Source organism: Takifugu flavidus, chromosome 17, assembly GCF_003711565.1.
Source record: "Takifugu flavidus isolate HTHZ2018 chromosome 17, ASM371156v2, whole genome shotgun sequence".
NCBI lineage: Eukaryota > Metazoa > Chordata > Actinopteri > Tetraodontiformes > Tetraodontidae > Takifugu > Takifugu flavidus.
This window is the reverse complement of record NC_079536.1, coordinates 6257661-6280319: the sequence shown is the minus strand read 5'-3', so window position 1 is coordinate 6280319 and position 22659 is coordinate 6257661. Positions and strand designations below refer to the sequence as shown.

Genomic DNA, 22659 nt, shown 5'->3' with positions numbered 1-22659 from the left:
AATGGAAAGTGTTACAGCTAATTCAGCTGAGCTGGATAGCACTGAATGCTAATGTGTCAGCAAGTTTATCACATGTCAACCAAATCCTAGGTCCTGGTTGCGCTGAAGGACCAGTCAATATAGCTTTTAGAATAAAAACATGGGGACTGCGCACTGACTAAATGGTTGGGTTAGATGCCTGCACAGCACACGATGGGTCATGCATCACCCACTAAGAGAACAGAGGTCTTCTAAAACGGAACGGGATTGGTCTCAATATAACATGATCCACATTTGCTCTGTATCTGTTAAAAAATGTGCTTTTTTAGGAGGAGGAGGACGGTGGGAATTATAGCCACCGCTTCCTTGATTTGGTGGGAAAACCAACTGAGGGAAGACAAAGAATAACTGAAGTATGGCTTCCATGATGACGGTGTGTGTACACAGCCAACCTACTTTAGGACACTTTGTGAATGGACATTATGCAATCCCCCATTCAGCATCCCAACCGAGATTAGAAGGACACAATCAGCGGAAGGCCCTAGCCCCTCCCTCTGTTTGTGTTGATATTTATGTCAACGAAACAGACGAGCGCACCAGAAGAGACCCTTTGGTTCCACAGGCAAACACTGAGAACGTGGATCGTGAGTGGCCAAGAGAAGAAAAAAGAGAGGAAACATGTTGTTCATCACGAAACATAGACTCGAAGCCCACAGAGTGGGATGGAGCGGGAATACAAATCCCATCCGGGGAGGAAAAGTGCAGCAAAAAGCATCCAAAAGAGCAAAACGATGCAGTAAAGTGTTTTGATTTTAAAAAAAACTTCCTGTTCTCTCGTTCTTGCCTCAAACATCTGCTAATGCATTGAAGTAGGGAGGCTGCTGTGGAACACAGGCTCTGTTTGATCCATTACACGCACAGCAGCCGTCCTGAGACCCTGGAGATGGATCGACCCATCGCAGAACACCTAATGGAGAAATATTTGCATATTGTGATGTTTCCACGCACTTTAAGAACTCTTCCACCACAATGTGCTTTTGCTACAGTACTGGTAATGGTCAGGGATCCACACCGAGTTCATTAGCACTGGTTACCAGTCTAAACCCGGGAAGAATGAATGGGCCTTTCTCCGATTATTTGGCGTGCTACCTCTTTTGTCCGTGAATCGTGGACCCGCTTTGTTGACGCGTTTGTTGAGGGAGCCAGCAAACGAGCGCACGAACACCCGCGCATGCAAGGACCCTGACAGGAAAACAGCGACGCTCCAACACTGCGCAAAAATGGGAATACGAACGAGAACGAGGACAAGAAATGAAACGAGACGCCAACTGCAGGCCCACTGTGGTGAACCACTAGACTGTGAAGGTATGCTGATAGCTCATTAACGCTCTTAGCTGTGTGATCGCTTTGTCATCCCTCTGTCTCCCTGAATTAGATAATCAAATTAGTAGAAGTGAAGCAAGGGGCACGGCAGAGACGGACACAGAAATGGCAGGTCAACAGAAAATGGCCTCCCAAACCTCCGCTACACACACCTTTACAGACACACAGCCAGATGCCTAACTGCACCCCCCCCAGAAGACCTCATTAGAGACAAAGTCGAACTCAGATGCTGCAAAACACCAGGAAACTTCCAGAAAAAATTGAAAGGGCTCTTTGTATGTCTTCAACAGGTAATCATGCCACCTCCAGGAGTCATCCAGAGCTTCCCATCCCATTACGCCTGCGGCGAACTGTTCCATTTCTCTCAGATGGGAATGTATACAGGAAGCAGACGCTATAAATACAGCAGGGAATGTTAAGGTGACTGCAGCATCTCAGTGGAGACCATTGATGCTCACGTGCACGGGTCAGTATGGGGAGAGATGAAGGAAATATTAAAAAAGGTTCTTGTCTTTTTTTCATTTCAATGGCAGTTAAATTGTCTGTGAAGGGCGACAAATTCTTCTCTTTCATGACTTTCTTGTCCTTCCGGTGACCCTGGAACTCACAGGCTGAACGTAAATAGACGTAGTAAAGCGATTTAATCCAGTGAATATTCCTGTGTCCGATGCCTGAGCCTGACTCCTGTAAAAAAATAAAATAAAACAAGCCAAACTGCACGGCCACGTCTGTTTGAGTCAAAGCCTGACCGACTTGTGGGTTTGTTCAATTTCACCCTCTAAATGAAAAGCAGCTTCACTACATTCTGGGTCAATGTGTGAAATTGGATATTAAGCAGCGAGCTCAGACAAATTTACTCTTTTGAGAGCAAACTGCTGCACCAATCAGCAAACCGCCATCAGCTGATCCCGCACAATTGCCCTCGGAACCCCAGAACGGAGCCGCGTATCGATTTGCAGGACGACGGGGCAGATTCTGTCCCCAGTGTGACCGTCACACGAGCTCCAGACGCTCTGCTGGTGGCTCCCTGACCCCTGCCTGGACACAAAAGAGGCGACCTGCAGCCTCACACTGAAATCCGGACACTGTCAGTGGAGAATAAGGACGCAGGCAAACCTGCCAGTTTCTTTCCTTCTTTCAGACTCTTTTTGTGGATCTGTTGGAGTCACAAATAACACCCTCCTGTTGGGATTCTGCTCACAATGGCCTTTTTTGCTTTAGAGCACAAAAAGCTAAAGGATCCACGCCAACAGAGCAGTGTGAATGCAAACCACTAATCACTGTAAATTAACTCCTTTTTAGTGGAACTCAGTTTAGTGGTTTGGTCATTTCGCCTTTGCATCAAACAGATTTTTAATAAATAACAGAAATAACAGATAATATGCAACTAGAAGAATAATTTAAATGGACTTTATATGGCCCAAGCTAACTAAACTGATCTTCTACAACTTTTAACTGAAGCTAAACAACATTTTTATATTTTTTTTCCATTTTATTGTAAAAAATAAGCATCATGTGCCAAATAAACAAATTAAGTATGTCAAATATGTCAATTACATGACTGAATAATATGACTGTCCACAATAAGACTGGGTTTAGCGGTGTTAGCACGTGGCATTTGAGTTGGTGGTGCTGGAGACAAAAATAGAAAGAAAAAAAGTCACACACAAAGGGGATGTCTGCAGACGAGGCATGCTAAGAGACACTTGTAGAACGCTTCATTATCCCATTGATGTGCTTAATTAAAAAAAAAAAGGGGGGATTTCCCATCAGGCCTGGGTGGGCAGTTCTGGTTGCTGGTGGTTCACTAATACAGAAATACACAACTCAGAAGAAGAATAACTTTGAAACATTGATTTAAACCACAGAGGGTGGGACAGAGAGCATGGAAACTGCTTTAAACAGATGAGAACAGTTCATCAAATGAGCCTCATGGTCTGTGACATTAGCCTAATCTGCCCAATAAGACCTCTCTTCAGTGCCTTGCAGAATTGTGTCACGAACCACAGTGCCAAACTGACAGTGAAGGCATCGTGTGTGAGCCTGGATCCCTTCTGCATCCTGAAGCTGATGGTTTATAATGGAGAATCCCCTGTGCAATAAACCCCCATGTTACCAGGAGGGCAGATATCCTTGTATGTGTGTGTATGTGTGTGTGTGAGTTCAGGAAACAAGCAGCACAATGTAAAGACGGGGAGGGCCAGGAAGGAAGGAAGGAAATCCTGCTTGAAAAATGCCCTCGGAGACAAAAGCCAAAGAACCCTCTACAGTGCAACAACCCGCCTGAGGGGCTCTTTACCCAGAGACCACAGAGTTATCAATAAGTCATAGGCCAGACGAGACAATAACAATGGCAAAACTGACTTTTCTCTGACTGATACAAGATTTATACCAGACAAGAAAACATTTGTCTGTTGTCGTCAGTCAGAAAGGGAAGAACTGGCACTCATTTTATGCCAGAACAAAATATACTGCATTTTGGTGTAAATCGCGGTACTTACACATGCTTATCAATCCTCTCATTACCCTCTGCAAGACTCCAAAATTTTGGAAACCTCAGTTTAGCAAAAGAAAACAATTGTGTTTGGGAGATATTTTCCAAAATAAAAGCACCATTGCAGGGTTCTTGCCCAATTAAAATCACGCGTTTGGCTCGCCCGGTACCCAACATGATGGCCCATGCTGAGGAAGAAATTCTATACAACTCATGCGCTTGGCAGTAAAGTACAAAAAAAATGATCAGCTGCAACATGCAAGACATGACTCCCACACCAGTACAACTCAAAAGGAAAAAAAATCATCCCAGTCAGTGTTTTTGTTTAAAGAGTGAGTAGCCACAGAGCTCATTGACAACTCTAAAAAGGGCCATTCTGGCTTTCAGCTTGAGTAATAAACTGTGTTACACAAAGGACCAGCCCGTGCGCAGGCAGAAATGCAGCATGAGATGCATTGTCCCTTTCTGGTGCCTACCAGTAGAGACGGAATGACCCATTGAGGAGAAACTGACTCAGTCCAATTAAAAACCGGCAGAAAACTCTTTGTTTACAAGAACAAGAGTGGAATAGTCACAGTCTGCCAGTCTGGATCACAGAAAAACAGCAACAACAGAGCTGGATGCTGGCATGAAGTCTATAGATTACAAGAAAAGGAAAGGATATTGGACAGAGACGCTGTGACCTTTGGGGTCATCAGCCGTGTGTCTGGAGCATATAGTCAGTCACCCCACTGACCTCAGCTCCTCCTGGTCAGATATTATGAGTCAAAATGACCAGGAGGCAAACAAATCCCAAGGTTGTTAGGAAGATGGAGAAACACACACACACACACATAGTTTACTTTAACACCTGTTTCCAGCGGACAGGAAATTATCCTTCGCAGCTGTTTTCCCTATTAAGTTTGATTCCACAACATCCTGCAGCCATTTTAACAGGAAACGTGCTACCGATGAGCACAGGAGAGCAAAGGGGCGGTCAAGATCTACAAAGGCGCAAAAATTTTAATCACCAATTGAAGTTTCAGCTTATGCACGGTATTAGTAACTGCATCAGGCAGCATGCTCGGGTGCTTGAATTCAGCAGCCTTTGTGTGATGAAGCTAACGCTAAGGGGCTGTTTTTATTGAACTGTGTTCACTTCCAACACCAAAAGTAGCACATGAGTTCTCCTAGATTATCTCATACTAATTATTAAGCAGAGATCCACTAAAGCTACTTATTTCGTAGTCTTTCCGACAAAGAAAATCCAGAAAAGCAGCTTATTAGAGCCACTGTTTACATTTAGCCTTGATTTGTCCCTCTCATTGAGGCAATTCTAAGAATGACTGTCATTTTATTGGCTCCGAGCTGTCCAAGATAAACACCAGAGTCCTACGCCGCCCACTATCTCCTGCTATAATCGTTTATTATGTAAGCCAGACTTGAGAGACTTCAGACAACTTCCCTTCCAAGCCAAAGACTACTGTGTCAGTTTAATGCATGCGGAGTAAAGGTGGCGCTTTAATTCAGAGAATAACAAACTTAGACTCTTGGACAAGATGCAAATCTTTGGATTTTCCCAGAGGCTCCATACGGGGGACACAATGGGCTCAGAATGTCCTGGGCCAAATCGCCCTAATCGCCATTGTGATTTCCCGCTCCCGTAAAGGTAAAGTATGCGAGAGGGGCATTGTGTTTGGGCCCCAAAGATCTATGGCAACGATCTCTGCTCCGCCGTTCAACTCTGGCTACTGACCGGGGTCTCATTGTTCCCCAGCGTTTCCTAACCTCGGACAAATTCCTCTTTCAGGAAATATAGTTTACAAGAGACGGCACCAGGCCTCAGCCACCCCGAAAAGCCCCTCCATCTACTTTTTTTCTGATCCACTCTTGCTTTCCCCACTGGCAATATCCCTTCTGCCTCTCTCCCAGCTGGGATTCGGCATCCCCTGGATTATCCCACCAGGGAGTGTCGGAGATGGCTCCTCTCTGTGACCTTTACACACATGGAGACCTGTGAGCTTCTGCTTTAAATTGGCATCAGAGAGAGAGGCAGAGACAGGCCTGTGTATCTGCATGTTCAGAAGAAAGTCTTCTGGGTGACCCCTCTTCTCTGCAGGGCACTCTTTGATCATTGGGAGGAGCTCGCGCGATGCTTCCCCGGGCCCCCCCAACATGATAAGACAGCAGATAAAAGTGCCTCACGCTCACTTTCTGGCTCTTCTGTATCTCTGCAACATGCAGCCAAACCAACAATGCTTGTCCTTGACTGTCAGATCAAAACCACTGACAAAGCCATCCTGATGCTCCAGGGTCAGAACAGAGAGGCCTTGTAAGGATCAGTCACGTCTGAGATCAATCCAAGTTCCAGAACTACAGGGGGAGGAAGGAGGAGCAGCCTCCAACCCCCACAACCATCAGCAACCCCCCCCACCTCCCTACATTTCTCCAGTGATGCCGCTTCTAAGAACACGATCCCCTCGTGGTCTCACTGTCCTCCATTGGAAACATCTGGGCAGTGGGAGGAAGGTCAGAACATGCACACGCAGTCTGGCAAGTAATTCTGCAACTGACAACAGGGTGTCCCTTAGACCCAACGTCCCCCAGCACCCAGAACGTTTAAATCCCGACAGTAATGTGTTGCGTTCCCACTGCTTCTCCTCCTATCTTCAAATCTGACCTCTATTTATTTTATTTTTTTTAAATATGACCCGAATCTCTCAGTTTCCCCTTAAACAGGTGCCCTTTCCCTCCATTTGTGAGGCTAGTAAAGCCACAATTGTGATTTTAAAATCCCTCTGTTGCAATAACCACAAGTTTTATTAGCATCCACCTGTGCTGTCCTCGGCTTCTGGATAAGTTGGCAGTGTTGCTGCACTCTTCTGCACTTTTCCAGGCTGTTTTGGGAGTGATCAAATGGATATTTATGCTGCAGGAGTTATAAGCAGCAGGGCGACACTAACAGAGAGGAATTGAACGCAGACAGTACTGATGAATTTCATACGGGTCATTTCAGATTCCGTTGTGGAAAATGACTTTTTCTTACCAATATGTCATTATGGGCAGCCCATTATGCGCCCCCAGCAGCCAATAAATGGCTTAAGAATAGGATGCAATATCCCCAGGCTGGTAAGGAACTACAGAAATGTCATGCCTGCTTTTACAATTTCACACTTGCAGCTTCATGAGTTAATATATCGTCAAAAGGGTGAAACCTGCAAAGCTTAGTTCAGAGTTGCGTGAAGTGGCATGTAGGGGAGCTTGCACTGCTGTTTATTACCAGGTTACACTTGCAGGCTGATGCTCCGTGCATACTAAACAGTCTGGCTTCTCTCTGCGCTTCACATTAGTGCTTTCTAACTGAATCATGCGGGTTGATTTCATTTGCGGGACTCACCGACAGAAACTCCAGTGTCCCAACATAATCCCGTTCAGTCTTTAAAAGTTCGTTCAGGACGCACACACGGAGCCGGAGCTGTTTCTCCAGGTCCTTCCCGCTTTCAGCTCTGTGTTCACTTCTGCTCTCTTCAGTCATAGTAGTTGGAAAAACGGCCACTTTTAAAAAAAATCCAAATGGAGAAAAAGTTTTCACATAACAGAGGATGTGATCAGATGTGTAAAGTCTGAGGCATTGTTCATATACGAGGTGACCGGTGTCTGCGCTGCAAATCCACCAAAATTAAAGAGAACCCGGAGGATAAAAGTATGGGAGATAGATGAAAGCGAAGGAAAAAGTGAAGTAAAAATGGGAAGTGCAAAATGCACAACAATGTCAGACAGCTTCCCTCAAAGTAGTCAACAGTCAACAACCGGACAGCACTTTTGAAAGTTGAGCCCATGTGACTCTCAAAAACTATCACGCTGATCGAGCCTTGGAAGTTTTTAACGCGGAGGGAAACACTGTCAAGTTGGCCGTGGTACCTTAAGGGCGTTTCCGGTTTAGGTTTTCAAATGTAAAAGGGTGGGGCAACAAGTTTTGTATGAGGTTTGGGAGACATACACAATAAATCACAAGATACTGTCGTAGTTTCGCGAGTACAGTATTTGATTGATGAAGCGAACGTTATGAAGTCGTCTGGGTCTAGTGGGAGCAGAATATTTATGGCTTTACTTTGAAGAAACAAACTACTTAATTCAGTTCGATTGTTGCCTTTTTCTTATTTGCAAAGTTTGCTAAATCGGGAATTAATTTGGATTTGTCGACATACATCTATGCTGATCACTTTCTTTGCGAATGCGCAAACCTGTTGTGACAGTTTTATCTTTGAAAACCTCAACCGGAACTTAAATGGACCATTTTGGCTAACTTTACATGTGTGCTCCGCTGATTAAATCACCAATCTGCGGGTTGTAAGTGCCCCCCCCCCCCCCCCCCCCCCCCCCCCCCCCCCCACCTCTTTTTAAGTAAATTGACCAGATCAAATACAAACGCAACAGACATTACATTTTCACTCAATCACACGTACTTTTCACTCAATTTCCTCCCACTAAAATTTATGGAGTGAAAAAAAAAATACGAAAACGTTACTCATTTATTTTAGGACCCTCGGGAACCTCATCTGAGCGTCTGGGCTGCCAGAAGCAAACCAAAACCAGCGGGAACGTCAGTTCATTAGAGATATGCTGCATTAATGTCGTCGCCATAAATGCTTTCAAGCTCAGTATTTATTTAATTAAGCAATGCAATCCACTTAAAAGTTTGAGTATATATACTGATGTTCTTAATTGGACTACAATTCAAGTAATGTTCTCAAGAGCTCTCCTTATGTGCTTTATTTGCTTGGATTGTTGCACAAAATAGGACATATGTGTAAGTTTCATATCCCACTTATGAACTCTAAATAAATGTTTGTCACCCTCATATACATGTGGTGTCTTATCAAAGTTAATTAAGATACAGCAGCGATTTCTACATTCATAGAGCGGTGTGAATAGGACAGGAAGAGAGCCTCTTTTACTCATCCCAGATGCAAAACGGTGAAAAGAGACCTAATATCCTGCTGGAATTAACTGTATTATTCACTAGCACACAAGCAACCTCTGAGTGTGCAACTTCTATTTGACAGGCTCCATTAATAACACAAGGTTGTGCTTAATTAACTGTAACTAATACACTCCAGACTTTCATAATCAAAACCGGAGAACAACAGTTAAATAACCCATATTAGCAATTCACTTGTTTTAAAGCTTGTTATACTGTCAGTGCCTGTGGTTTCTTTTCATCTTATATAATTATTGTGTGTGTGTGTGGGGGGGGGTGATTTATGATGTATTATATGATTTATAATATATGATAAACAAGTCCATTATGCCGCAAATTTAAAGTCTAGTTTTTACAGTTCTCCTGAAAATAAGAAGACAGTGAGATAAGGAATACTGCTCTCACTGATCGGTGTCAGAGTGAGTTTTCATGTCTTAATTACGCTCAAATTGTTGAGGAGGCGAGGACGGGCAATAAATGTTGGCACTGTGCGCGCCCTAGCGGTTAAATTAAGTACTGCATAGTTTTAAAATGACGTTGTGGTGTTGTTTCCACTAGATGGCGCTATTGGTGGATTTTACATTAAATAAGGGCTGTTGAGGATTCTGCAGCGATGCACAAAAGCCCAGTCCAAGGCCTTTAAAACACCAGAGAAATCGATATTTGTGGCAGAGCTGCACATCATAAAGCCTTTCTCTTTCTTTTGAATTGCTTGACCCTTTAACGCTTCCGTCTTTCATTAAAACAACATTTAAAGTTGAGGAGCCCCATGCCATCATTTGATCCTTCTGTTTCTGTATCCAATTTCTTCTTCAGCCAGTCACTTAATGATGCTGTAGAAAACATACACGGCATTGGACCGACAACTCTTAGCAGCAGTTGAATGTCTGTCTTTTTCTCCCTGATTCTGCAGAAAAACAATAAACCTTGTACGTGCAGGAGTACGCCATCTTCATCTGTCGGCTTTTAAATCCAAATTGATCTCAATGGGCCATTATTGTATCCAACAGCTGCATCAATTGTGCTTAAACAAGCCCTTAAACTCAGCAACTGTTATCTATTACACCCAGAGGTTAAGAGGCTGTGCTTAAAGGCACATTAAACTGACATTTACACACATGCACACAGACGCACGCACACACAGACACAGCATATCAACATGCAACATGAAAAAAACATTTTTCTTTTTAAAAAAAACAACTGTTGAGTCGGCAGGATTCCCTCCTCCCTGCAGAGAATCTGCTGAAACGAGGATGGCTGGACTGGAATTCAATCATGTCTTTTAATGACTTTTATCGATATATTACACCTTCATTATCAAGAACATTCAATTGCCAGTCGTCCCCTGTGTGTACTACATTCACACTGCCTCTATTATTATACCCTGGCTTGGTGTGTAATTAGATCTGTTTGAAGGGTAATGGTCTCCCTCTCCTCTTTTTGCATTTCTGAAGAGGCGATCTAAAGATTCGCAGAATCATTGGATCATCTGAACGGTCTCAAGTGTGCATGAGCTAATGGCAACCGAGCGTTGATACCATTTACCAGCATAATTCAGTTACACTTTATTTATTTAACATCTGTCATACACAGAAATCCAGGGCCTGACCCTCAAACAAGCAACAGTGGCAGCAGAAAACTTGAGGAGGACCGGGCTCGGTGGATCAACACCACTGGTCCCTCGGGTTATCAAAGGAGTGCCTCAAGGTTCAGCTCTAGGACCCTGCTTGTTTACGATCTACCTTATATGCAGGACATATTGATGTTGTGAACGCTGAAGGTGTGAAGGCTGCATTAGGAACACGCTGAGCTAAAACTGGAAGCGTGAACGTTTTGAAAGCCAGATCTCTGGAAACCACAAGCACGTGATCGTCAACTGGGTTTTATTTTTCCTGTCACCGCGTCAGATGGCTTGGTGTTTGTAGGAAAACAGACTTCTACTCTTCAATATAATGACTGTGTTCTGCTGCTGAGGACAACTATTATTATTATTTCTGACTGTCGGGCCTGAACTTCTATCGGTGTGAGCGAGTCTGTGTGTTGTAATCAGGGGATCTTCAGGTTGCTGAGTGGAGCTCAGCCTAACCTCTGTTTTGTCTCGGATCTCACAATGATAGGTAATTCAAAACTTCAGTTTGGCAGCCAGATTAACTTCCCCTAAATTCTCCAACTCATTGTGAGAGCGACGCGCTCTTTTTTCTTGTTTTTTTGCCTTCCAGACTTTATCCTCCTTTCATCCTTTTCTTTAGCCCTCAGGGTCGCGGATGATCCCGGCAGCCTTGTTTAAGGGTCAACTGGGACCTCTCAGATCCTTCAGAAGCCCTAACGTCACCACAAACACCAGCAGTCGGCCTCTCCGTTTGAACCCCCCCTCCTCCTCGTACCACCATGGTTTGTTGAAATGCCAGTCCCAGGCGGCGTGCTATCAAAGGCCTCATTCACACCCCTCAGCGCAGCCTGAGCAACATCGCGATTTACTGCACCTTGGTGCCATTCTAAGACTGCACAGCTGAAGAATTCCTCTCAGAAAAAAAACGCTTAGTCCTTCATTTTCCCATCGCAACCCCCCCAAAAAACACCGCCGCGTGCCCAGATTGGCTTTCTTGTGGGTCAAAAACAACACCGAGGCCTCCGCCGACATTTCCGTGCCCGACATGGCGTGCCTGAACGATCAACCAGCGGCGCAGCCAAAACACGCGAGCTCACTCTCCCCTCAACTTTTTTTTATTAAAAAAAAACTCCCTTGAAGGCGATACACACCGAGGGCGGGGGGGGGGGGGGGCGTTATGAATATGCTTCTGTGTGCAACTGTCACTGTGCTCAGACACACTTCAGTTTCTGGAGTTCTGGCTTTTCTTTTAATTGGTCCTATTTCAGAGAAGAACAAGAAAAAAATGTTTAAAATGCACCATTCCAAGTTATAGGCTTGTTCCAGTAAGGTGGAGTGTTTTATGACATTTACTCTAAGAAGAGATGTATTCATTTTGAATTAGCAGCACATGTAACATTTACCCTTAAGCCCTTTGCAGCTCCACTTTTAGAGTGAAACTTTTCGATGATTTGGACTTAAAACCTGTTTTATTTTCATGTAGCTGTATTTATGTGATACATCCTCATAGATGTGACTGTGATTTATACTAATAAAGGAAGGTTTTATGCTGTGTAAAAGATGTGGTAGGTGTAAACACCATTATAGCTGTATAATCAAGAACTACCTGCACTGACTGGAGCTGTGTTCTTGGTTCTTGGGGAGTGTTTTTTGGGTCTTCTGTGCAGTAATTGAGTGTGAAACAGGTGGCACCACCGGAGGGAAGCATGTGAAAAATGTGCCGCTGCCACGCAGTCACAAAAGGCGGTTGACTTAGACATTTAATCACTGTGTTGGGTGATAAGCAGAGGATCAAACAGGGTCACAAAAAGTCTAGAATAACAGAGAGCCACCTAAAGCCCCAAAAGGGATCTGCAGTAGAGCCGACCCAAGTAGCTACCCATCACACAACGTGGGTTTTATACATGCATACAAGGAAACAACATGCAAAGATTTTAGGAACACGGGGAAGCTGCTTCTAGTGTCTTCTGGCACCAGGCAGAACAACATCTAAGAACGGTTCTCAAGAAGTTGAGCAATTTGATTTGGAATTTCTTCTTATTACTTCCAGTTGTGCAGAGGCTGATGATCATCTCGACATGTTAGAAATATTTTTTTAAAGTACAGAAGAGGAGCAAATGAGGTATGAAAAGTAAAAATATCCATTAGTAGAACACCACAGCCCATTATATAGCGTGAATGGGCATTACTCAAAGCCAATTTGGGCTCAGATTGTGCAGAATTCTTTTGGTTTTCTTCGTATCGTTCCGTTTTCTTCTGCAGGACTGTGCTTAGGCTTGATGTCTACACACAAGCGCGCCACTTTAAAGTCGCTTTGTCAGTTAAATACGCTGTAGAACAGACGCGCTCATGTCGTCGATACCGACCCACGTGACTCGGGTCCTCCTCGGACCTTTTTTTTAAAATGCGCTGTAATTCCCTCCAGAGCTCCACAGAGGTGGCAAACGCTTCTCCTGCGCCAGATGTCCAACCTTTGCAGCGTTTTCGCCATCAGAGGGACAATAAAACCCAAAGTGACTTTGCAGGCGGAGACTTTAAAAGTTCAGGTTCTGCATCCTGCAGAAGCTCCCGGTCCGTTTTCCTCTGGTCCGCTCTTCCAAGGATGGGTCCCAGGAGCGCGTTTCGCGCCTTGCTTTTACCGGCTTGCGTGATCATCTGCAGTAACGTGCTGTGTCCCGTCGTGGCTTTCCTCTACAACAACCGCTACGCAGGGTGAGTAAAGACCCCTCCATTCATTTCAGGGGCTCTTCAGTCCATATGCGCACAGTCTACTAGAAAAGCGCACGACAGAGAGGTTTCCTGACAGATTCTCCCTGATTAGAGTGGGTTATCTCACGGATGGAACAAAGGGAGCCAACGCGGTTCGTGTTTGAGACATAATGAGATGTTTTCTGTTCACTTCTGTTGTCCGATGCTATTTGGGGTGAAACCATGTGGTTCAGATGGAGGCCGATTCACATGGATGACACATTCTCATCAATTGTGTTTCAACAGGAAAAATAATTGATATAAAGAGCGCATGCACATCCCTGTATATGTTTACGAGGACGAGTGACACCTCTTCACTTAAAATCAGCTTTTATTTGAACTTTGGGAGATCACTGGGATGAAAAGATGATCTCAATTGTGTGCAATTACAGATATAATCATGTTGCTAAATACAGAGAAAGCATGAGTCTGGCACGCATTTATGGTCTGTTTTTCTGAAGAAACTTGTTGCCTGACAGTGTGGTGCATATTTTTGGTGCTCCACATGTTTTGCTCCTCATCAAAAGCTGGTGCGTTTCAGTCTGGGATGTGGCAGGCGTCGCGCTCCTCACTTGCAAGTCTGAGAAGAAGACGAAACATCAGAATCAAGGCTTTGTTGGAAATAAAATGTTAAGCTGTTGAGCGCTGTTGATTGCTGTATCACAGCAGCATCAAACATCAACATCTTGATTTAAGGGCGGGACCTTAAAAGCAAATTGCTTCCATCCCGCTGCCGAGGAAACAAGCAGACTGACAACTCGGGGCCAGCCTTAACTCTGAGAGACCCGCAGATGGTTGAAGGCAAAAGGCAAAAGACCTTTTCCAGACCAACAATGTAACATCAACAGCCTGCCATCCTTCATTTGAAGGGGACGTTCACTTCCTCCGCAGCTGAGCTGTGGAAGCGGACGGTGCTCTGGTATTGACACACACAATTCAGAAAAGGACAGAGAAAAGTAAAGATTGAGACCGGTTTAAACTCACTCGAATGCATCAAGATACAGTTTTTCATTCATTCAGACCACCTGTTTGCTTGTGGAAACTGGCTTTTCCGGCCTCACGTTGCACTGAATGAAAGAGTGTGGCCCTCTCACGGGACACCCCTGGGTCCTTTTGTTCATCAGAACCTCCTGACACCTTTGTTTACTGCGACCCAATTTCCTGTGTTACACATTGTAAAACACTGTTTGGAAGAAGCGGAATAATGGCGATGGAGACACAGAGAGCTCATGGAAAACTGGACTCGTATCACACGCCTGTGTCATCTTCACTTTAGAAATGAAGGCTGTGATCATTTGGGGATTTAAATCAACTGTCGCTTTTATTTAGTGAGATTTTGTTATTGTAAAATATGCGTTTGTGGCCACATTGGCGCCAGTTGTGAGATGAAACACTTGTTGTTTGTGCAGAGATCAAGTCTTCAGAATACATCCAAAGAATATTGACGAGGTCCAAACACTCAAGAACATTCTGGGACACATGCAGGTTGGCACAGATTTGCTTTTTCTTTCTCTTTTTTTGTACTTAAATGCATGACAGTGAAAAGGAACTGTTTAATTTTCAGATTACAACTTAAATATTCCAAAGTTTTACTAAAATCAAAGCGATGCTTCAAAATACTTGAATTTATGACCCATATGAGCACAGATGTTTCTGAGTACTGGTGTTATAAATCAAGTTCTTACGAATTTAGTTGATTGTTTTTATGTTTGATGGTGTCAGACATGTGTCATAAATCAAAAAGCATAGCTCAGGGTGTATTGTTACACATCTTGGGAAAAGTTATGGAATTGTCTATATTTTATTAGGTTTTTCAAGTTTTATTTCAGAGTAAATAAAGGTTTTATTCAGCTCACCCTGGCCTTTGATGCCCAGTGGTTTATCCGTCACAGCTGTCCGTCACGCAGGGATGTTTCACATTAGCGGTGGCGCTGTGTCGTTAATGTTAATGTGCGTGCAACCATGTGGCGCGGCCCCGGGGACAGGGACGCGGAGAGGTGCGGTCGCGGGTGCTCGTCTGGTGCAGCTGAGACATCTGCACTCCTTCATGAGCCAAAAAAGGCCAAAAATTCCAAGTGGTGACACTGAGGGACAGAAAACCTGGAGAGAAAATGCATTTGGCATCAGCGGCATGGACAACTTTCCTTAGCATGTTGTTTTCAGCCTTAAAGATTTAAAGATACAAATTCAATATTTCCCCTCACGTTTTTTGGGAGGGATGAGCGGATTACATGCCGAAACAAGCAGAGAGGCCCTCACGCCAACGCCTAACAGCTCCCTTAAATTAAAATTCCTGGATCCACTCCTTTATCCAGACCCATACCAAAATTGAGGCCCGCCCCCTTTCCTCCCAGCGAAACACGCACATAGTCCCGGTAATTAATTGGATAGAAACAGTGAACGTTCCTGCGCTGCGGCTGAATTACAGGCCACATGCCTCATTAACATTTATGAAAGGCATCTGCTGGGCCTGGGCTCACGCTTTGGTTTCGAGGTAGCGACGGTACAGGGTGAGAAGGGTCTCCTTAACCATTGATTAGTTTGGGTTTTTACATGCGGCGTTTGAAAGGACGCAGCGCTCCAAGACCAGCGGAGGCCAAGACCAGCGGAGGCTGCGGCAGCTACTGTTTGGACAGCTGTGTTTGGAGTATCACTCTGCCACAGATCCAGCCAAACTACCTCTACTGCCTTGGGCTGGGAGTGAGGTCAAATAATAAATGAGCAGGATGAGCGTTCTGCAACACGAGAATATAGAATGACATTATCAACAAAGTAACACAAGCTTCTAAAAAAGTCTTCACCCTTTTTCCTCCGGTGGGTTCTAGAGAAGGGACGAGACAATCCGATCCGCAAGGATCACATTCAAGCCGGGTTTTCTGTCCTACAGGCATCGACAACACTTTCACCTGGGGTTCCACTTCACCTTGTGAAAGCTTTTTCTGCCTGGCAGGAGTCAAAACTCGGCTTGAATCGGGCCCTTAGGGACTGGCTTTGGCCATCTCTATGATGTGTTGCTGTAGGGATTACTGTATGTTTGACAGTTTAAGTGTTGGTGATTTGTCAGGATCTTTGGTCTCCTGAGGAGAGCGGTGACATGGGCGTTTCGCCCCTGGAGGATGTTTGCCTTTTCCCAGTCATAACATCTGTCCACTATCAGCAGTGTATGATATCATAAGTTCACCGCCGATGCTCTTGTTGCGTCTGACAAATAGACGGCGTTCTAGCACATCTGTCGGTGACATCATGGCTGTTGGAATGCAGCTCTACGGTTGGTTAAATTCTAAGGTCACAGGTTTTGTTTGGTGAAACGTGGAAAGGTCATTTGCAGGACTTTTGTGCAAGTTTGATTGACTTGATTTAAAGAAAATGCTCCGAGAACGACTCAGAGCACATAACTGGTAATTACTGGGGTCTACCGGATGGTGCAGTGGTCACTGTAGTCTCACGGCTACATGGAAGCATATGCAATCAGCCTTTTACACTCAAATTTACACACTTTTGGCAAAATAACCAAACACAGTTTAAGAATATGATCACAAAATCCTATAAAATGCACACCCCTGCACCAAAGATAAGGCTTTTAGTAGCTCTTTTTCATGGTTCAGTATCTTTGAACCATCCAAGGCTTTTTAAAACACAAATTAAACAAACAGCATTAAAGATCTTATCAAGTTATTCTCGTGGGACTGCCAGGCTGCCTGGATTCCCTCTGATTCCAGTGTTTGTGTACACTTCCAGTGCAAACAGGAAACAGGAATTAAGTGATTAATTAGGCTTTATTACCATTTCCCTTATACCTACACAAAAGTAGTCTGGCTTTAATGGAACTAAATTATTTCCCCTTTTTTCCTTACGATTAAAAAACCCTCGCAGACATAACATTTAAATCCGAGAGACATGAGTTGATGTAGGAGTTCCGTCTTTAGGGCATCTCAACAGAGCTCCAAGAGCTCAGATGTGCATTTGAGGCTGTTTAAATGCCTTTAAGGGCTGATGTGTTTGGGATTTGTTTGGCTAACAACGGAGCCACACTGCAACATTTGTGGGACTTAACCATTTGGAAACACCATAAAAGCGCAGAGCGGTTTACATTTACCATCACCAAAGGTCCCATTTGTAGCCTCCTGGCTCCATAAACGAAACCAAACGAAACAACATTCTGTAAACCATTAAAGCCTTTCACACATTATCGAGCATCTGCGCCTGCAGCATCAGCCAGCCGAGGACGTTTGCAAAAACACACGTTAAAAACGGACTTCCAGCGTCCGTTCCGATGTACTTGCTCAGAAGTTCCATTTTCCTCGCATCTGTTTTCCATTCCTGGCGTCTGTGTTTGGGTAGTCGACTCACGTAGGCGATATCCCGTCTGCCTCAGCAGTGACTGACAGACACAACTATCAGGGCTTGATAACAGGTGCTGAGAGACATGTTGGTTGCTAATATAAGGCGAGTACGTAGGACACCCTCTGCAACCGTCCAATCCTCGACATTCCTCCAATCCCTCTTGTTAGGGTGCTGTCTAAATAATGCCTTAATGTCTGGGTTAATCAAAACTAATCTGACAATCACCACTGAATGTTTGGCGCTATTTCAAACACTCAGCAGATAAGAAACCAAGGTCATCTTTGCAGTCTCAGCACATGCTTTTAAACCCTTAACTCAGGTTGAGTTAAGTGCATTTTAGTTTATTTTACTGGAGGCCAGACAGTAAGGCTTCATTTTTGTTAAATCTTTATAGATTCTTTGAGGAGAAATAAGCACTGAGATTAGTTGAGGCATCATATAACAAAAGAGGGTTGTCTGATAGAATATTTCAGACAGTACTGACACTGAAACTCTTAATCCTAGTGAAATGATCTCATTTTTATCATCTATAATCAGGTTGCACTGTGCCTCTGGTTTCATGCCTTTTGTTCTCTTCATGTAGGTGGACTTCTGGCAGCCCAACAGCGCGTCCCTAATTTGTCAAAACACAACCGTGGACGTCCACGTGAAGCGCAATGACACTTCTGCCGTGCACGCACGCCTGCAGCAGGAACATATCGATTATGGGTAGGAACGGTCAGACTGGGCCTCGTTGGCTGTCTGGTTCAGGATCACGGTTTTGAAACAACTCTGCCTGCTGTGCACATGTTTGCATGCAAGAGACCATACAGTATTTCCTGGGAGCCCAGTCACGTGCACACCCACTGTGGGAGCCTCTTTCCCAGTCAGCGCTCCTTCTCATCGCTCCATCCCAGTCTCATTTTACCATTTGTCAAAACTGAGGTTTAAATTGTGGTTTAAAGCAGATGCAGCTGGAGAGAGGTCCTTTCTGCACAGAGCTTTAATTTGGTTGACATTTCCTAAAGCGAGCAGTTACACTGAGCTTTCTTTGTAATTTTTCACTATTACTGATCTATTTTAAACCGCTTTGTTTGCTGCCACGTGCAGCAGCTGGGATTTACATGAAAGATCACTTTAAAAGAAGTAACATTATGTTCCAAAATTTAAAGAAACTGCAATGTCACTTTTTTCCAGGACCGTGAAACCATAATTAAAGTCCAAAAATAAGGATTTGAAAAACAGAAACGGTGCACATGCTCAAGCAGCTGTGAAAGCTGCTCACAGCATCTGTTTTATGTCGAAGTGGTCAGACCAGAGAGCAGCTTCTCAACAAATAATGACCGTCTTGGCCATAAGTCTGGCTGGTTTTTGACACATTTCAAGCACTGCGTTATGATTATCTTAAGCTTTGCATTCCCCATGTGGAAAGTTTTATTAGTAAGGATTTATTAAACTGTATAAACATTTGAATTATTGGTAAATCGCATATTTTTTGCACCATCTTAGACCATTTGCTTTTTTGACACACAGAAATGAGTAGGTTAAAGGAAAGAAGGTAAAACTTTTAGATGGAATTTTTTGTATAAATATCCTTTCAAAAAAAATTATTAGGTAGAGCGTATATTTTCACCATCTGTATGGTTTTGGTTTTTTTTAATTTTAGCCTTATCGAGAAACTTGAAAATTTGGTACAGCAAACATGCTGGTCAGAGTTGATCACATATTCCTCACCTGTCCCACTGCCTCCTGCTCTCTGCCCACAGGGTGTTTATCTCCGATCTGCAGGAGGAAATTGAAAAGCAGACGGGATACCGTTCGTCTCGGAAGCGGAGGTCAGAGTTTCAGTATGACTACGAGGTTTACCACTCTCTGGAAGAGGTAGACGCCTCTCCCGCCACTCGCCCACCCCTCTCCCACTCTCCTCTGCTAAACAAACATCTGCAGCACCTGCGAGGTCCCATCCACCTCAAAATCTCTCAATTCTCTCTTTAAGATTCAGAGCTGGATGTTTGAAATCAACAGAACTCAGCCCAATCTGGTTGACATGTTCTCCATCGGGAAGTCCTATGAGGGCAGGCCACTTTACGTGCTTCAGGTTGGAGAAAAATCCCAATAGAGTGACACGCAGAGTCACGAGTGCGCGCATGCACATGCTCACGCTATTCACAACTGACGGAGATCATGCCCTGTCAGATAGGAAAGAGAAGTCGGCATCAGAAGAAGGCCGTGTGGATTGACTGTGGCGTCCATGCCAGAGAGTGGATAGGACCCGCCTTCTGCCAGTGGTTCGTCAAAGAGGTAATTCTAGTGTCCATATTTTAACTCTGTATAGCTTTGTGAATACAGAAGTCAAACTCGGGCTCGACAAAAGCAACATCTGTTGATTTTAGAGGGGACTTGATTCTTATATTAAATACACCTCAGATGGTACACATTCAGTCAGTCCAAAGTTTTGTGCAGGTTGGCATAAAGATAGCAGAAGAGTTGAAGTTAAAGCGTAACACAACTCACTGAATGTCGTATTTACAGTGCTATGACAATAAATAATCATTCAAAATTCTTGATTGGAAATGATGAACAGTATGAGCCGGATGTAGTACTTAGTATTGACCACCTGAGGTCGGTGTGCCATCTTTCTTTTAAGCCTTTAAGCTCATTAACTTTGAACCTAAGCAGTATTAACCTAGTGACCAAATCTCCTTACTCCAGTACTCACCTGCATGAAAAAAGTTAACATATATTTTCATATATGTGATAATTTATAAGATTTATAAGAGTTTCTTGGCCGAATGCCAGCTCTGCACCATCTTTATCCTCCTTCTTTAAATTATGACTCTAGGCCATCGGCTCGTACCAGCAGGACTCTGTGATGAGACGCCTGCTTAATCAGCTCAGCTTCTACATCATGCCTGTCTTCAATGTGGATGGATATCATTTCAGCTGGACCACGGTACCACAGGGCAAGACAAACATTAATCTAATGAGAAATACACAAAAATATACATAGTATTCATTTCCCCGCAGGATCGATTCTGGAGGAAAACCAGGTCCAAAAATCACAAGTTCCACTGCCGAGGAGTAGATGCAAATAGAAACTGGAAAGTGAAGTGGTGTGGTGAGTTTGATGACACTGGACGTGCACAGACAAGCATTCAGGGTCAAGCCAGACATTTTAACCCCCAGAAGGACAAATTAACAATGCAGAGACATTGACAAAAGGAGGGTTGTCCGTGTCGTAGCACCATAGCATTTGATGTGATAGGAGCGTTTCTCAATGCTCGGAGTGAAAATTGTCCCGATATGTTCCCTCCTTTCCACTCCTCAGCTCAGGGGGCATCCTCCCATCCCTGCGATGACACCTACTGCGGGCCCTTCCCAGAGTCCGAACCTGAAGTCAAAGCCGTGGCCAAGTTCCTGCGCAAGCACAAGAAACGCATCAAAGCGTACATCTCCATCCACGCCTACGCCCAAATGCTGCTTTACCCATATTCCTACAAATACGCCACTATCCCGAACTTCGACTGTGTGGTAAAACTTCAGCTAATAACCGTCTGGGCTTATCCTGAGTGTATTGGAGCACATTGTTACGAATTATAGAATCACAGGTCTGATCTTTTGTCTTCTCCATCTAGGAGTCCGCAGCTCGTAGTGCAGTGACAGCCCTGTACTCTGCATATGGACTTAAATACAGATATGGACCCGCCTCCACAACACTGTGTGAGTAGTCTTCAGATTCCGGATTACTTTTCGGATTACTTTATTTAAAGGTGGGTTTTTATGGTGTGAGCTTTAATTTTTCGATAAAATGTTCACACAGACGTCAGTTCTGGAAGCTCTATTGACTGGGCCTACAAAAACGGGATACCGTACACGTTTGCTTTTGAGTTAAGGGACACGGGATACTTCGGCTTCCTCCTTCCCGAGTCCCTCATCAGCCCGACGTGCGGCGAGACAACGAGGGCGGTGAAGGCCATCGCGTCAGGAGTACTGAAGAAGTGCAAGCCAGCCAGGAACAAATTTCCATATATATGACCTCCGCAGAGCTCCACCCTCATGGTTATTTATTTCATCACCTCCTGCTCCTGCTTAGAGTTAATATTCCCAACAGATCTAACCAGGAGATGGACGGACAAACACCAGGAAAGAGACTGGAACAAGATGTTGTTTTTTTTAATGTTTCTAGGGTTGTTTACATTTGTTTTCAGGTTTTTTCCCCCATATAATTCCTCCCAGTAACCTTCCTGTTTATACCAATTTTCTGAAGTCCAGTCCATAAAAAGTCTTGTCTAAAAGGTCCCCCGACACACACACACACAAGGTTTTCCTAATGACTTTTGGTCACATGAGCACTTGTCAAGAAATAGCAGCGCTTTAGATTGAAATATTGTAATATAAACCTAACTGTATTTTTAATATGGCTGTATTTTTAATGTTAGATAGACCTACCGAGTGTCAGTTTAGATATGCAACTATAATTTAATGCCTTTATTACTGCAAAATCGATGTTATAATAAATACGTGACAACCTTTGGTTTACTTTGAGTCATGTTCTTGTTTTGTTTTGATAATTGCATTAATGCTCAGGTGGATGAATGTCCAAAGGGGCAACAAGGTACATGCAGCCCATGGATCAGAGCTTCTCTATCCTCTTCTTTTGAAATATTAATCCTAAATTTTAAACATGAATTCATTTAGAAGACAAAATCACTATTTTGCAGATAATTATCAGAGCAGATTACAAACAACCTGTGGTTCAGCTCCCTGATATCGATGATGCACACTGTAACACAGTCATTTTGATTTTAGTACTGATACAAGGAGATTGAATCCGAAAGAATTCTGTTGAAAGGACAAAAACTTGCATTTAATTGCAACTTGTAATCACAACTCAAGCTGACTCTTTCATATACCATCCTGTTTTCCCATCTGCTCCTCATATCTGTACCTCAGCTCATATTTTTGGATTTAGAAATGGTGGAAATGACACATAAGACACCTACAAGCAAAAGTGAACTCCAGAACAGGCAACTGCCAAAGAAGGCTGTGTCACACAGCCAGATTTTTTGGGTGGTATTTTCTGGTGGGTTCTGCTGAATGTTAGTCATAGCAGTGATGAACATGAGAATATCTGTTTGGACTTTTTTGTTGTTGTTCTAAAGG

At 43.9% G+C, this 22659-nt stretch overlaps 2 protein-coding genes across 2 annotated transcripts in view; one reads left to right on the top strand and one right to left on the bottom strand.

Annotated features, from left to right (window-relative positions):
- The window catches only part of prex2 (phosphatidylinositol-3,4,5-trisphosphate-dependent Rac exchange factor 2), a 56386-nt gene extending 48675 nt beyond the window's left edge, over positions 1 to 7711 (bottom strand). The window contains exon 1 of the mRNA XM_057012970.1: positions 7233 to 7711. Coding sequence (XP_056868950.1) covers positions 7233 to 7370 — 138 coding nt within the window. The 5' untranslated portion in view covers positions 7371 to 7711. The remainder of the gene's footprint in view (positions 1 to 7232) is intronic.
- Positions 7712 to 11800: 4089 nt separating this feature from the next.
- Positions 11801 to 22035, top strand: cpa6 (carboxypeptidase A6). The gene is made up of 11 exons (XM_057013775.1): positions 11801 to 13137; positions 14583 to 14658; positions 18101 to 18225; positions 19263 to 19377; positions 19493 to 19594; positions 19693 to 19797; positions 20339 to 20449; positions 20524 to 20614; positions 20825 to 21027; positions 21132 to 21216; positions 21317 to 22035. The coding sequence occupies exons 1-11, from the start codon at positions 12830 to 12832 to the stop codon at positions 21529 to 21531; spliced, it is 1536 nt and encodes a 511-aa protein (XP_056869755.1). The 5' UTR covers positions 11801 to 12829; the 3' UTR covers positions 21532 to 22035.
- The last annotated feature ends 624 nt before the right edge of the window (positions 22036 to 22659 follow it).

Coding starts and splice junctions, on each gene's coding strand:
- cpa6 (XM_057013775.1), top strand. CDS start 12,830: ATGCGCTGTAATTCCCTCCAGAGCTCCACAGAGGTGGCAAACGCTTCT. Junction 14,659..18,100: donor ACATTCTGGGACACATGCAG/GTTGGCACAGAT, acceptor CTCTTCATGTAG/GTGGACTTCTGGCAGCCCAA. Junction 19,798..20,338: donor GCCAGTGGTTCGTCAAAGAG/GTAATTCTAGTG, acceptor TTATGACTCTAG/GCCATCGGCTCGTACCAGCA.